Source organism: Zingiber officinale, chromosome 10A (assembly GCF_018446385.1).
Source record: "Zingiber officinale cultivar Zhangliang chromosome 10A, Zo_v1.1, whole genome shotgun sequence".
NCBI lineage: Eukaryota > Viridiplantae > Streptophyta > Magnoliopsida > Zingiberales > Zingiberaceae > Zingiber > Zingiber officinale.
The window spans coordinates 816,468-830,343 of NC_056004.1; the positions used below are offsets into that span (position 1 = coordinate 816,468).

A 13,876-nucleotide genomic window follows, 5' to 3' on the forward strand; every position below is an offset into this window, starting at 1 on the left:
GGGTGGCGAGCACCAGAATCGAGCAAAATAATAATATACACAGCGCCCGGAGGAAAGCAGAAGGGTTCTTACGTCTTGTCGACTGATGTAGCACGGGGAGAAAACAAAAGCGTCGGAGAGAGAAAAGGTGGAGGAGCTTTCAATGCGAAAATTGAGATGGGTAAATGCATAAGAGGTCGCTGTCGGGGCCGCTGAGCAGAACAGGGGCAGTGAAGCCCAGTAAAAGCGCCCCCCGGCAGCGCTGCTCGTCTCTGACCTCACCACCTCTGTCCGCAACATCTGCGATATCAGCACTGTTCCATGGATAAAAGCGAGGAGAAAGCGATCAGAGTCCTCCGCCCTCTTCGCTCTCAACCACTGTTCCCCATTTGATTCAGGCATTGACGCGGAGCCAGTGCCCAGGGGCAGCTACCAACGACAAACGCAAAACAACACAACAGCAAGCATCTTAGACCGGGAGATGGATTAAAGACGGAGGGAGGGAGGGAGGAGAGGAGCGTGTTGATCGTTGGAGGGGGACGGCGGTGAGATAGTTAAGGGGGTCGGGCCTGTTACAGGGAGGGAGGGAGTACGGTGGGGGCGTGGTTGGGGCGTCGCTTTTGACTCGTTTTCTTTTGGCAAAGCTTATGTATAATGTTTAGGGAGCCCCGAGAAAGAGGGGGAGTGGGAAGAAAGTGAGAAAAAGAAAAGCTAAAGTCTTTGGTCTTTAGCACTTATATCTATCTGCTGCTTCTGCGGCTCACTGGTCTTTTGCTCTGCTCCCTCTGCTGCTCGTCTCCCGCCTCCAACGCTCGCTTGTCTTCTTTGGTCCTTCGATCTTTTAGGCCCCTTCACCAGCCTCCCCACTATGGCCGTCATGCGTCTCGTCATCATCCCTGTGTCCTCGCTGCTTCCTCCCTAATCTACGCCTCCTCCCGAGTCCGTTACCTATCGTCGCTTCCGCTGCCGTTTGGTTCTTGCTTCCTGTTTCACGGATTTCAGACAGCATGGACATCGATCTGAATACCATAGAGGAGGAGGAGGAGGAGGAGGAGCCTGAGCGGTTGACAGTGCTCGGTGCTGCCCCTGCGGCGGCGGATGCGCCTCAGGCGGTGTCGGTGTGCCTAGAGCTCTGGCATGCGTGCGCGGGGCCCCGGATATGGCTGCCCAAAAAGGGGAGCTTGTTGGTGTACCTTCCGCAGGGGCATCTGGAGTACCTGGGGTTCAGTGGCGTTGATTGCGACGGAGGGAGATGGGGAGCCTGCCGCTTCGATGTGCCACCGCATGTGTTCTGCCGTGTGATGGATGTTAATCTCCATGTATGTTCATCTGCCCTCTGCTTTATTCCATTCAGTTCTAGGGTTTTAAATGTGAGATCTTTCTTGTCACACTATGCCTTTGACCCAGGCCGACGTGGGCACTGATGAAGTTTTTGCCCGGCTCTCTCTTGTCTCCGAAAGCGAGGTTAGTCTCCTCATTCCCGTTTGGCACTTTGTCATGGTATTGCTTTCAATTTTGATGTTGTTACCTATTTTTGGCTTAGGAATCGGAAGGAAGAGTGGACAAGGGCGAGACTGAAGGAGAAGAGGGATACGAGGATGGTGAATTCATGAGCAGGTCATCGACGCCTCATATGTTCTGTAAGACTCTGACTGCTTCTGACACCAGCACCCACGGCGGGTTCTCTGTCCCTCGTCGAGCTGCTGAGGACTGTTTTCCTCCCCTGGTAATTGGACGTTTTACACATGTTCTATTTCTAGTTAGATTCTCTATTTTTAAATATTTGCCTCCTTTGTACTGTGCCTACTTCTTGATTTGAAAACCATTATTTCAACCTTATGAATTTGCTGCTTCTACTCTTCTAATAGGACTATAAGCAGCAGCGACCTTCGCAAGAGCTTACTGCAAAAGATTTGCATGGAACAGAGTGGAGGTTTCGCCATATCTACAGAGGTATGTTGGACAATGTTACAGCCTAAGTTATATTACTTATTTCTCCCTGATTCCTATAAAAAAAGTATCTCAATTTCCTAGACAAATTTTAAAAATGTACCCCAATTTCACCATAGCTAGAGCGGAAACAAAAACTAAGAGAAGAGAAACACTTGAATTTCCGAAAGGTCCTTAATTTGACTGAAGTTATTAAGCCTAAAAGGGGGAGTTATTTCTAGTGGGCAGTGTGTTATATTAACATGAACACTTAAAATCAACTTTATTACTAAGAAAATGCTAGATCATAAAATTGTGCTTTGTTGTTGATCAGAAACTGTCACCAAAATCTTCTTAAGCAACTGGATCTTGATCATATTCTTTAATATTCCATCAACTTTTATGAGAAATCTTAATTCTTCAACGTTTGTTCCAAATCTTTAATATTCCATCAGCTTTTATGATCAAACAATATCAACAAAGAAAGTACTGATATTTGATGATAAGTATATATATGAAACCTCAAGTTATTGTTATAATAAAGTAGATGTGTAAATATATCAAGAAGTCACAAAATGCTGTTACAATATGTATCACGTTTAAAAACTTGGACATCTATGACATCAAGCAGGTTCCATGAACGACCTATATGACAAAGATCAAGATTTTGTAGAAACTCAAAACGTTGTTAAATTATTTTCATATGTGCCATAATGTTCTGCAAAATTTCTAAATTTACCACAACAAAAATTAATAAAGTTGAAGCAAAATTATTGACACAAAATCTTCCACAAACGACTTATCACATTGTTTTCTTATCTTCCGTGAAGGGAAGTGGTTTATTTGCTCAGGTTATGTGTTATATTATATCTTCAATGGCAGGCTATCATCCAAAATTAAATACTGCAGATTCATGATCCATTGTTCTTATTTTTGCAAGTTTTATCAGTATGCTTATTATCCAAGCATTTTTTTTTTTTTTTTGCAAAATTCTTAATAATTAGTTTGCATGATGAATAATCTGTAACAAATTGGATGTTGGATTTAGATTTTTTAGTAAATCATTCAGTTTTAATTTAGATATTATATAGCATGGTGATGGTTGCTTCATATATTTGAACTTTAGGCCAACCTCGTCGACACCTTCTTACAACCGGATGGAGTGCATTTGTCAATAGGAAGAGGCTTATTTCAGGCGATGCAGTGTTCTTTCTTCGGTAGTCATTATTAGAATACTGCAATTTAATGAACATGTGCCTGACCCTACCCTATAGAATTGTGATTCCTTTTGCCCTTTTAATGCATATAGAGGTGATGACGGGGTGCTCAGATTGGGTGTTAGGCGAGCAGCTCAGTCCAAAGGCTGTATTCCAGTTCCTGAACATCAAAATCCTGACGTGGCTTTAACTACATTGGCGGTTGTTTCTAATGCTGTGTCTATGAAAAAGGTTTTCTATATAAATTATAACCCAAGGTAACTCAAGTTGGCAGTTGAATTAGTTTTTTGCAGATTTTTTATTCATGCATGGACAATGGACATGCTGAAAATTATTTACCTACATGATGTGATAGAGAGTAAAAGTTGAAACATACATGATGCCATGTAAGTGATTGTCAATATTTGGGTGGTGATTGCTGAAGAGCCAGAGTGGTTTAATTTGAGTTGGATCTCTGTGTTTCTGTTGTGTTAACAAGATTTTGTCACGAGATGGAATCTTATAGTATAAATTGGTCCTACAAATGCCATATTTTTTATTCATCACATTCAAGTAATGTGCTATTCTTTGCCCTGACATTCAACATGATATGTATTATTTATATCAATTGAAGTTAATGTAGTAGACTACTCAAGATAAATGAACACACTTATGATAATGCCTTATTTGTTTTAAATCTTGGTTACTTTTGTGGCATTTCAATTTAGTCCCACATTGAAAGTTGTGTCCTAATTGAGAGATATCATTACTTTTAGATTAGTCAACTACCTAAGTTGAATTTTATTTATTTTTATTGTAGTTTAGCTTAATAAGTTAAGCAATACCTTTTCTTATCGAGTAGGTCACAACAAATGATGCTAGAGAGAAGATCCAATCCGATAGGACAACACTACTTCGAATCGGGAAAATTCCGGGTTCAGTCCCAAATGTTTGGGGTACTTTCCCGGTTCAGTCCTAATTGTTTTAACATTCCCGGTTGCATCCCAAATGTTTTTAAAATATTCCCGGTCCAGTCCTAATTGTTTTAACGTTCCCGGTTGCATCCTAAATGTTTTTAAGGATGGCTGATGGCTAAAATAGATTCAATCCTTATTACCTGATATACTTGCGTGGTTCATTGTTGGGGTTGTTTGACAGAGGAATAAAATAATTGCTAAGTTTAGGACTTGGTTTAGGTTGTGTTTCCTATGGCAAATGGACCAGCGGAAGCAATTTGTGCATGGTTTTGATTTAAAAGTTTTGTAAATAGCACTCATTTTTTTTTAATAAAAATCTAGTAGGTTAATCTTTTATATCTTTTTAAATAATCAATTTTGTATATTTAAACTTTCCCTTTTTCTTTCCTTCCAAGGAATCACAAACTAAAATTCTACCCTACCTCTTTTCATTCACTATCTATTTCTGTTTTCCTTATAAAACTGGCCCTACATGACTTTGTCTCATATTCCTGTGTATTGGTATTCAATCAGTACTTGTATAATATGGTAAAGGTAGTATTGAAGGTTTTTTTTTTTTGTGTGTGATAATTACTGTTGTTGACCGTTGATGGATGGTAGAAATTTGTATATTATATAACTGAATTTGTTAGAAAAGTAATAGTGCGATGATGAATTATTTATCAAATCCCATAGCTAATGTTTTTCGATGTTTATATCTCATTTATCCATTTCTGTTTTGGAAGTTACATTTGCAATTTGCATTTCACATGGTTTTTTTTTATGTCTGAATATTCACAAACTTATTGATATTGCTTGTGTTAAATGCCAAAGTGGTCATGCCATTATACTGAAATGGCTTTCTAAAATTTTTATATACTGCAGGACAAGCTCATCAGCATTTGTAGTTCCATATTGGAAATTTATAAGAAGCTCTGAGAGTTCCCTTGGTGTGGGAACGAGTTTTAAAATGTGTAATGAAAATGATGATGCCGCAGAAAGGAGGTTTGATGCCCAACCCTCCAACTGCTATTGGATAATAAATTGAATTGTTGTGAAAATCATCCTTTTTCTCCTACAGGCCTACCGGTCTGATAACTGGAATCAGGGACATTGACCCTCAAAGATGGCCTGGTTCAAAGTGGAGATGTCTGTCGGTATGCTCAATGCTCATGCACAGTTCATGTTTCTTCTGATAACAGAAATTTGACTCATTCAAATTTGCTGTGTGTATACTTATTATATGCTCCATACGAAATCGGTGTGTAAAACTGCTATTCCGTACAACATGAAAAATATTTTTCATCTATCTTTATCCATAGTACCACTTATGATGTGTATGAGAAGCCCTTAATTTTGAGAAATTTACATTTGCAATGTTAAACTGAATACTAAAGAAGTCTCCTGGTTGATTTTGGAAATGAAGAAATGATTTCTTTGATCTTCATTGTCACATTTCCTACTGGTTCAAACTAACTTAATCCTACTCCCTTTAGTTTTTGTTGTAACTTACAACCATAAGAGTTCACTGATCGTTAATTTTATAGAACTCTGTTTTCCTTGCCAGTAACTGGGAGTCTACACTAACATGATACTAAATGTTCAGAACAATACCTACATTTGTCACTACCCAGTTAGATAAAAGATCGGACTCATTAACTTGTCATGTCTAACCACTAACCTAAAATGCTTAAACCTACTTATTAAGCTTTTAAAGGTTCTCCATCCTTCAACAACTCACAATGTGAGACCAAACTTGAGGTTTTACAATCTCCCTCACTTAATTCTTGATGCCTTTGTTAAAGATTAACTCATTTCCTAAAATCATTCTAATTGGCACCGTGTGAGGTCTAATGGTGCAGCATGTGAGGGCTTGTCACTTAACGAGTAAAACTTAGTATATAATTTTATATTTCTATGTTTCATGTAATAATTTAATACCAACTGTTTTGGCTTGGGTTTTCGGATTGAGTAGTGTTTGGTTCATACATTTTAACCCTTTTCTTTGGTCAGTAAAATAATTTAAACATTTGATATTTGAATTCATTTGTGTATCTGTTAGCATTCATGTATGTGCTCTGGCTAAGAATGTTTTTGGGAAACTTTATCCTCGTTTGTTTATCCTTTTTTTTCCGATCTTCTGCCTTGGTTCTCCAAAGTCCAGATGTGTTGTACATGGCCAGGTTTTACTTGGAAAGTTCATTTTCTAAAAGTTGTTTGTATATTTAATAAAATATTATATTGATATCAGCATAGACTGCAACAAAACCCTTAGCCCCGTTACTGCATCATTGAATTTACTAAAACATGATCTAGTTGATGGTAGGTTCTTATAATCAAGTTGTCAGTTTGCTCACTTCCTCAGTTTTTTTGACAATCCTCCAACTCACCCCTCCCCATCAACAGAATTTGACTGTTGCTTTCTTCATGTATAGTTCCTGGAAATTCCTGTTTTATACCAACTGGACACTGGCGAACAGAGCAAAGTGATACACTAGATTAGGACATGATTAGAAGGTATTTTCAGTCAAGACTATAGAAATAAGCGTAGCTTTTTGCTACTGCATGCTCTTTTCAATGGATCAATTTGGTCAGGCAAACCTTTGGTAGAGAAAGAAATTCCTTTGCCCGAAAGAGAGACAGATTACAGTTTTACTGACTTGCTTCAGACCTTGTATTGGAGGCGGAATAGGTTTGCGGTAGAAACTGCAATGTGGCTAGACTGTTTGCTAGCAGTAACTAACAGCTTGCTTTGCTTGCCAAGGACAAAGGCAGAACAAATTATCTCATCTCATACCGGCTCATGGACAGATTACTTTTTTAGGAGACTGGAAGATAGACACCAATTAGAGTACAAATTGGTAGAATTTACACTAATGGTGTAAAAATTAGATCTTTGTTTGACAAATGGATAGGTGGTAGCCTGCTGAATAGTTAAACACATAATGCTTTTTCCTTTTCAGCCAGAACACATAATGCTTCTTTGATGATACCTAGAGTGAAACATTACTTATTGCTGATATACATTTTTTAGCTTATAGATGCTTATCATCCTTATTTTGACTCACATGATCCCTCACTTTGTAAGCATTTGTGACAATCCAGAATGTTATAGATGATTGGAAGTTCATGTTCTCTGTATTTGTCATCTACTTTTTATTCAATTGTTGCCCATAATTCCTGAAAATGTACTTACTCCCTGAAGGTTAACTGGGATGATGAAGTGGATACTAATAGACGAAATCAAATTTCTCCATGGGAAATTGAATCAATTGGTTCTGTTATAGGCTCTGCTAGCCTGCCAACTACAGGTTCCAAAAGGGCTAAACTTTGTCTACCCCCTATGGATTATCCAATTCTGAGTAGGTGCTTCTTGTTCTTCAGAAATTATTTTCCAAAGTATTAGAAAATTTTTATGTTATTTATAACTGCTATTTTCAATTTACTGTAGATGGAAATGGGTGTCTGGACTTGAGGGAGTCTGCAAGCTTCCACAAGGTCTTGCAAGGTCAAGAATTAATGAGACTCAAAACTCCAAATAATTTTGGATTTGATGCTCATATCCGAAATCTTCAATATTTGGAAGGTAAGGGGCATCTGTGCAATGCAAACAGAAACATGACAAGTGAATCTGTTTCTGAAGGTAGTAGGATTAGAATCCCAGATGGAGGTTCTGATTTTTCCTTAAGCTGCACAGGCTTTAGGGAACCCGTTCGGTTCCTAGGGGTCTTGCAAGGTCAAGAAGTTTTCTCAAAAGTTCCACCATTTCGTGGAGCTCGATCTGATGCTCATACTGGGAATGGTAAATATGGATTGTTTGATAGTGTTCAAACATCTCATGCTGGAAAAAGTTTACCAGCATTGTCTGTGGGATATGGTACGCTAGTGCAACCATCATTGCCACTAATTCAGGCATCATCTCCATCCTCAGTTCTAATGATTCAAGAAGCAAATTCCAAGACTTCCCTACTTCTATCTAATCCTTGTCAAGACAGGCATGATGGCAATCGGTTCTTTCCAAAGACAAATGGCATGGAAGCAATGCATAAAAAAGAGGGAAACTTTGGATTTTGGCCTTCAACAATGGGTTATCATCTTGCTAATGAGCAACACAAGTTGGTCAAAATCCATGATCCCATCATCATCGATGGTAAGGTGCACAGAGAAAAGGGGCAGGATGTAGGCCAAAATGGTTGTAGGCTTTTTGGATTTCCTTTGACTGAAAGGATCCCAGAATCAAATTTACATGAGAAACCTCTACCTTTCTCTCCAAGTTTAACTCCAGGAAAGCTTGATATTGGCTTCACAACTTCTCCGATGCCTCAAATGCCCGCTAAGCCTGTTGGTTGCAGTTGCATTGGAGCAAGTTCTTTGTATGCCCTGTGCGCAGCTCCATTTTAGGATGCTGCTACCGAATGAAAGAAGTTGGCTCTTGTTCATGGAAACTAGTATCTTGGTTAGGTTTGCAACGAAAGCCATTTTATCTAATACTAGATATGCTTTCAATAATGCATAAAAGGTGGCCAGTATGTGTTAAGTCTCTTTAGATCTCCCCGTGTAGACATGTTCCAATATTTCCGCAATCCTGCAAGCGACAACCATCATGCTAAGAGACTGATCCTTATGGTGGATGGTTATGGACTTGTTGATCATTTCATTGGTGTTACCAGATTATGACAACATAAACGTGTGCCCTGTTGCATCTTTATCACCATATTATGAACCAAAGTCTATGTACGTACGCTCAGTACTCTTCTATTACTTGTTGCTATTCAGCTATTTCCTACTCTGATGTTTTAAGTATGATCACCCTGTGTATCCATAAAACCAATATTGCCAATGCAAAAATGCCCTATTTGTTGCTGCTACACATCTTTGGTCCCTTTAATCCTAATCCATCATAATAGCTTCTTCAGGCCACCTCGTCTACCCGTAATTTAATTTCTTTTTTTTTTGTTAAGATCTAAAACACTAAACTAAATATATGACAGAGTAGTATATGAATCCTTTAAAATTGTGGTTATCAATGGTACATCCATATTTGTCGTTTTAAATTTTATTTATCATCTGAAGAAGATATTTACAGAGATTCGTGGGTGTCTGATTGATATGGATTCAATTAGTGCTTAGAGATATGAGAATATTTGATTTATTATCGTCCCAAAATCGTATTAGTTGATATAAAGTGGTGAAAAAGCAAGGTGAAGTGGTGAAAAAGGCAAGGTGAGGTGATTGTGTGTGTATATATATATATTAAAAAGTATATTTCCTTTTTTAAACGTCTTATTAATCATAATTAAATATGATAATTCTTTGAATCATTCCAAGATTTATCTCCGAACGCATAAATGTGAAGAAATAATTCTTATACTTAATCTGGAATTAATAAGTATTATATTATGTAAAGATTTAACTTGGCATACTAAAATCCTATGGATGACGGCAACAATTTCGATCGATGCCCCGACGACGTCGTCGTCGGAAGCATCCTCTCTCGCCTCCCAGTCGCCGATCTCGTCCGTTTCGGAGTTATCTCCCGGCGGTGGAGAAATCAATGGACATCCGTTCGCTCCCTCGACTTCGCGCCCGATCGCTACTTCAATTTCCTCGATAACACTGAATCCTTCGACGAAGTCTTCACCGGCGTCTTAAACCGCCTCCAATCGGAGTTTCCGATCAACCTCATCCGCTGCAGCATTGCGCTCCCCCTCGGCGTCAATAGCATCGTCCTTAGCCGCTGGCTCAGCCTCCTCGGGGGGTGCTCCGTCCGCGACCTCGCCCTCCGCAGCCACTCAGGATACGTGTTCCTCTGTTCCTTCCTCAGCCTCATCCCCTCGCTCGAACACCTTGAGCTCGCCCGCCACGTGCGCCTCTCCACCTCTCCTGACGACCCTTTTTTGCCGCGTCTCCGCTCCGTGGCGCTGTGCGGTGTCAAGATGTCGATCGGCGAGACGCTCGCGTTCTTCCTGTCGAAGTGCCCGGCCCTGGAGCGCCTCCGCCTTGACGGGTGCATCTTCATGGGGCAGACGCTGAGGGTCGTGGACGCGCCGCGTCTGACTCACCTCGCGGTGCTCAACACCTCGCTGCGCGGGATCGAGATCGCCGCGCCTGCGCTCACCACCCTCGAGATGGACGGCGTCTCCATGGACAAGAAAGTCGTCCTCAACGTTCCTTCTCTTCGTTTCCTCACCGCCTCCTACGTTACCGGCAACAGAAAATACTTCTTCTCCAGCATCCTCGAGGTAATTAATTAACGAATCGACATCAAGTAAAATTACAACATCACAACCATACCAATTGTTGCATTTCCTTGATTCAGACGATTCAATTCGATTGCGGAGCATTCACGAACCTACTCAGGTTATCGATCAGGATTGACATGAGCAACACGATAGAGGCCGTTCTGTTGGCTTCTGCTCTCAGGGCCTGCCTCCTGCTCAAGGAACTGCGTCTAACGGTGAGTTTGATCAGTTTAGCTAAAATCTTGTTGCCGCCGCCGCCTTCTTCTTCTCCTGATTAATTAACATTGACAGATTAATCCAGCGAAGACGAACTGTTGCTCACTGCCATATGACCAATTTAGGTTTTGGGAGAAGCAAAACTACTTCGACTGCCTGAGTTGGCACTTGGAGTACGCCAGCATCGCCAACTACGGCGAGCACTGTGACGAATTAGATTTTGTTCAGTTTTTGGCTAGGGAAGCGCTAGTGCTGAAGAAATTGGTGATTTGGCGCAGCAGAATTAATGGTGAGATTAATGCTAGTGCGGGAGAAATACGTTTCCAGGCGACTGCGTCCTCCTTCACCAACGCAGCTTCCCCTTGGCTTGATGTGGTCTGGAATTAATAGTGCGATTTACGATCTTCAAATTTATTGGATTGTTTAAATTTTTTATATTTTAAACTTCGTATATCGAAAGTACGGTAACATTTTACTTTGCTTAATCTCTTGATGTTTAGAAAATACAGTAACACCTGTCCAAAACTCAAAAATTGGGGTAAACCATTATATTTTCAAATATTAATAAAATTCATTTTCTAGGGTTATCTTGATGGCTCTAATCGATTAGGTTTATCCCTAATCAATTGTCACATCAGACGACCATTTAAACACTTGCAAAATGGATCTTTTTTGCCCATCTAATCGATTTGTGAGTCATACCAATCGATTCGTCAACTTCTAATCTATTGTCCCAATCGATTCAGAAGTTTTTTGTTCACGAGAGAAAGCAATCTAATCGATTCCCAAGATCTTTGTTCTCTTGTGAAAATGACCTTAATTAATCTATTACCCAATTGATTAGCTAGGCCTTAATGGATTGCCCTAATCGATTACAGTCTCTTCTGTCCTTTACGAAATATAGCTCAATTGATTTGCAAGCTTTCACTTCTCGCGACAACACAACTCCCAATTGATTCCCAATCTATTGGAACTAAGCTTAATTGAGTGGAGCAAGTTCCAATCAATAAGTCCCAATCGATTAGGCACTCTAATCCAATGGAGTTGGACAATTCGATTGAGCTGATCGATTTCTTAACCCTAAGCTCTGATCTAAAGGTTAGAGTTCCTTTAACCAACCTTACAGTCATCTGTGACTCGTTGGGATATCCCGTTACCTAGCATCCGGTCACCATTGACTTGCCAAGGCTTCTTCATCAAGTGTTCGATCAACCCTTGACCCATTTGGACTTTCCAACTCGTGCTAACTTTCTGTTGGACTTTCAATCACCAAGTATTCGATCAACTTTTGACCCACTTGAACTTTTCCTTGCCTATCTTTTAATTGCATTGTTTCTAACTTGGTTTTCACTGCCTAGCCCCTTAAGACTTCCACTGCTTAGTTTCCAACTGGGTCTTCCATTGCCTAGTTCCCAACTAGGTCTTTACTGGCTAGCTCCGCTAGGACTTTCACTGCCTAATTCCCAACTAGATCTTCACTATTGCCTAACCTCCAGTTATGACTTTTCGTTCCCTAACCTCCAATTAAGAATTTTCATTGCCAAACCTCCAGTTAGAGTTTCTCATTGCCTAACCTTCATTTAGAACTTTCCCGTTGTCTAACCTCCTATTACGACTTTTTCAGACAAATATTCGACCACTCATTGACCTACTTGATTCCTTTTTTATATATTGTCAAACATCGAAACTCAAGCTCTAGCCAACTTGAGCTTATTCAAACTGATCAATCTTGACTCAAGAATGATTGCACCAATAATCTCTCTCTTTTTGATATTTGACAATATGTTTAAGTTAGAATAACCCATATTATCCCAACTCCCTTCTTCATCCTATGCCAATGTATAAATGAGAGTTTCCTAACTTGAACCCTACATTTTTATTCCCCATTGACACACATAAAAAAACTCTTCCCAAGAGTCAATTCTTTCAAATCAACCCAATGAAAGTGTCATATCTTTCATTATATCTGATGCTTAACCTTGATCATACATCTATTATAATGAAGATTCCCAAATCTTCCATTGTCTCCAATGCTTAACTTGAGACATTCATCACAATAAAAGTTCACAATCTTCCATTGTCTCCTCATACTTATTATTAAAAAAATTCCCAAATCATGCCTTTAAGGAAAATCAATTGGTAGTGAATTTTCAAAATAGATTATCAGATTTTTTTGAAAATGAGATGTATTTTTATGCATAAAAATAAAAGAGACTACTGGATTTTACTTGGTTACAACTGGAGAGGTTATTAATCCAAGGCGTTGAAAGCACTAACAAAGTTTTCCTTTAATATAGGCGGAGAAGCCTCTTAAAGAAGTTGAAGTACGAACACTAAAACAAAAATCGAAGAAGAAATACAAGTGTTGTTGTGTTGAATGAAGAAGACCATGACTCTATTTATAGCCCACTAGTCGAAACTAGCCGTTTGCTGACATGACATCTCCGACACCTAGACCCTCTCCGCCCCCATAATTGGACAAACTCTATCTCCATGCAACAACTTCACAACGACTAGACGATAGAGTTTTTTCATATCCGGGTGCTTGGACTAGGGGTTAATCGAGCTAAGCCGAGCCAAACTCTTGAATATTTGAGTTTGACTCATTTATAATCGAGTTGAGATTGAGCTTTATTTAACGAATATATTCATGACTCACGAGCTTTTTCGAGCTTTTATCAAACCTATACGAGCTTAACAAATATAAATTATAAATTTAAATATTTATTAAAAACTAAATTATATATTTAGATAAAATTATAATATTCTTATTAAAATTTATAATTTTATTCTAATAAATAGATTTATTATTTATCTATATTTTTCATAAGTAAAGTATAAAATCTATAAATTTAATATCAAAATTATTATTTTTTCATTTAAAAGTTGATTCATGAGCTTACTAATGAACATGTTCACGAGCTAACTAGTTGAGTATTGTGAAGCTTGAACTTGGTTTGTTTATCTTAACAAACCTCATTAAATGAGCTCAAACGAGCTTTTATTGAATTGAGTTTCAAATAGCTCATGAGCGGCTTGGTTCATTTACACTCCTAGCTTGGACCATGTCCAAGCGCTCGGACCGTTGCTGATGTGAATCTGAAGGTGATCCACAGTAACGACTCTGCGACGAGGTGCCAGTTCAGCACCCTAGTGGTCCGAGCGCCCAGACTAGGTGGTTCGAGCGACAGACAGTCCGATCGCCTAGACTATCTAGTCCCAACGCATGGATCAGTCATCCACATGCTGACCTTTCGGCGCCTTCTCTAGTAATTAACTAGCTTCGTCTCATGTTGCTTGGGTGATCCTCCGACCTTCCAGAGTTGAGCTCACCTGAACCCAACTCCAACCATCTCCC

At 39.5% G+C, this 13,876-nt stretch overlaps 2 protein-coding genes across 2 annotated transcripts; both read left to right on the plus strand.

Moving 5' to 3' along the window:
• Nucleotides 1-600: 600 nt before the first annotated feature.
• Nucleotides 601-8,860, plus strand: LOC122026299 (auxin response factor 15-like). Its single transcript, XM_042584969.1, has 10 exons — nt 601-1,298; nt 1,387-1,443; nt 1,523-1,705; nt 1,848-1,932; nt 3,035-3,125; nt 3,218-3,382; nt 4,946-5,065; nt 5,142-5,217; nt 7,266-7,422; nt 7,512-8,860. The coding sequence occupies exons 1-10, from the start codon at nt 987-989 to the stop codon at nt 8,459-8,461; spliced, it is 2,196 nt and encodes a 731-aa protein (XP_042440903.1). The 5' UTR covers nt 601-986; the 3' UTR covers nt 8,462-8,860.
• Nucleotides 8,861-9,492: 632 nt separating this feature from the next.
• Nucleotides 9,493-10,905, plus strand: LOC122027978 (F-box/LRR-repeat protein At3g26922-like). The gene is made up of 3 exons (XM_042586992.1): nt 9,493-10,302; nt 10,380-10,517; nt 10,594-10,905. Exons 1-3 carry the CDS (start codon nt 9,493-9,495, stop codon nt 10,903-10,905), a joined length of 1,260 nt encoding a protein of 419 aa, XP_042442926.1.
• The last annotated feature ends 2,971 nt before the right edge of the window (nt 10,906-13,876 follow it).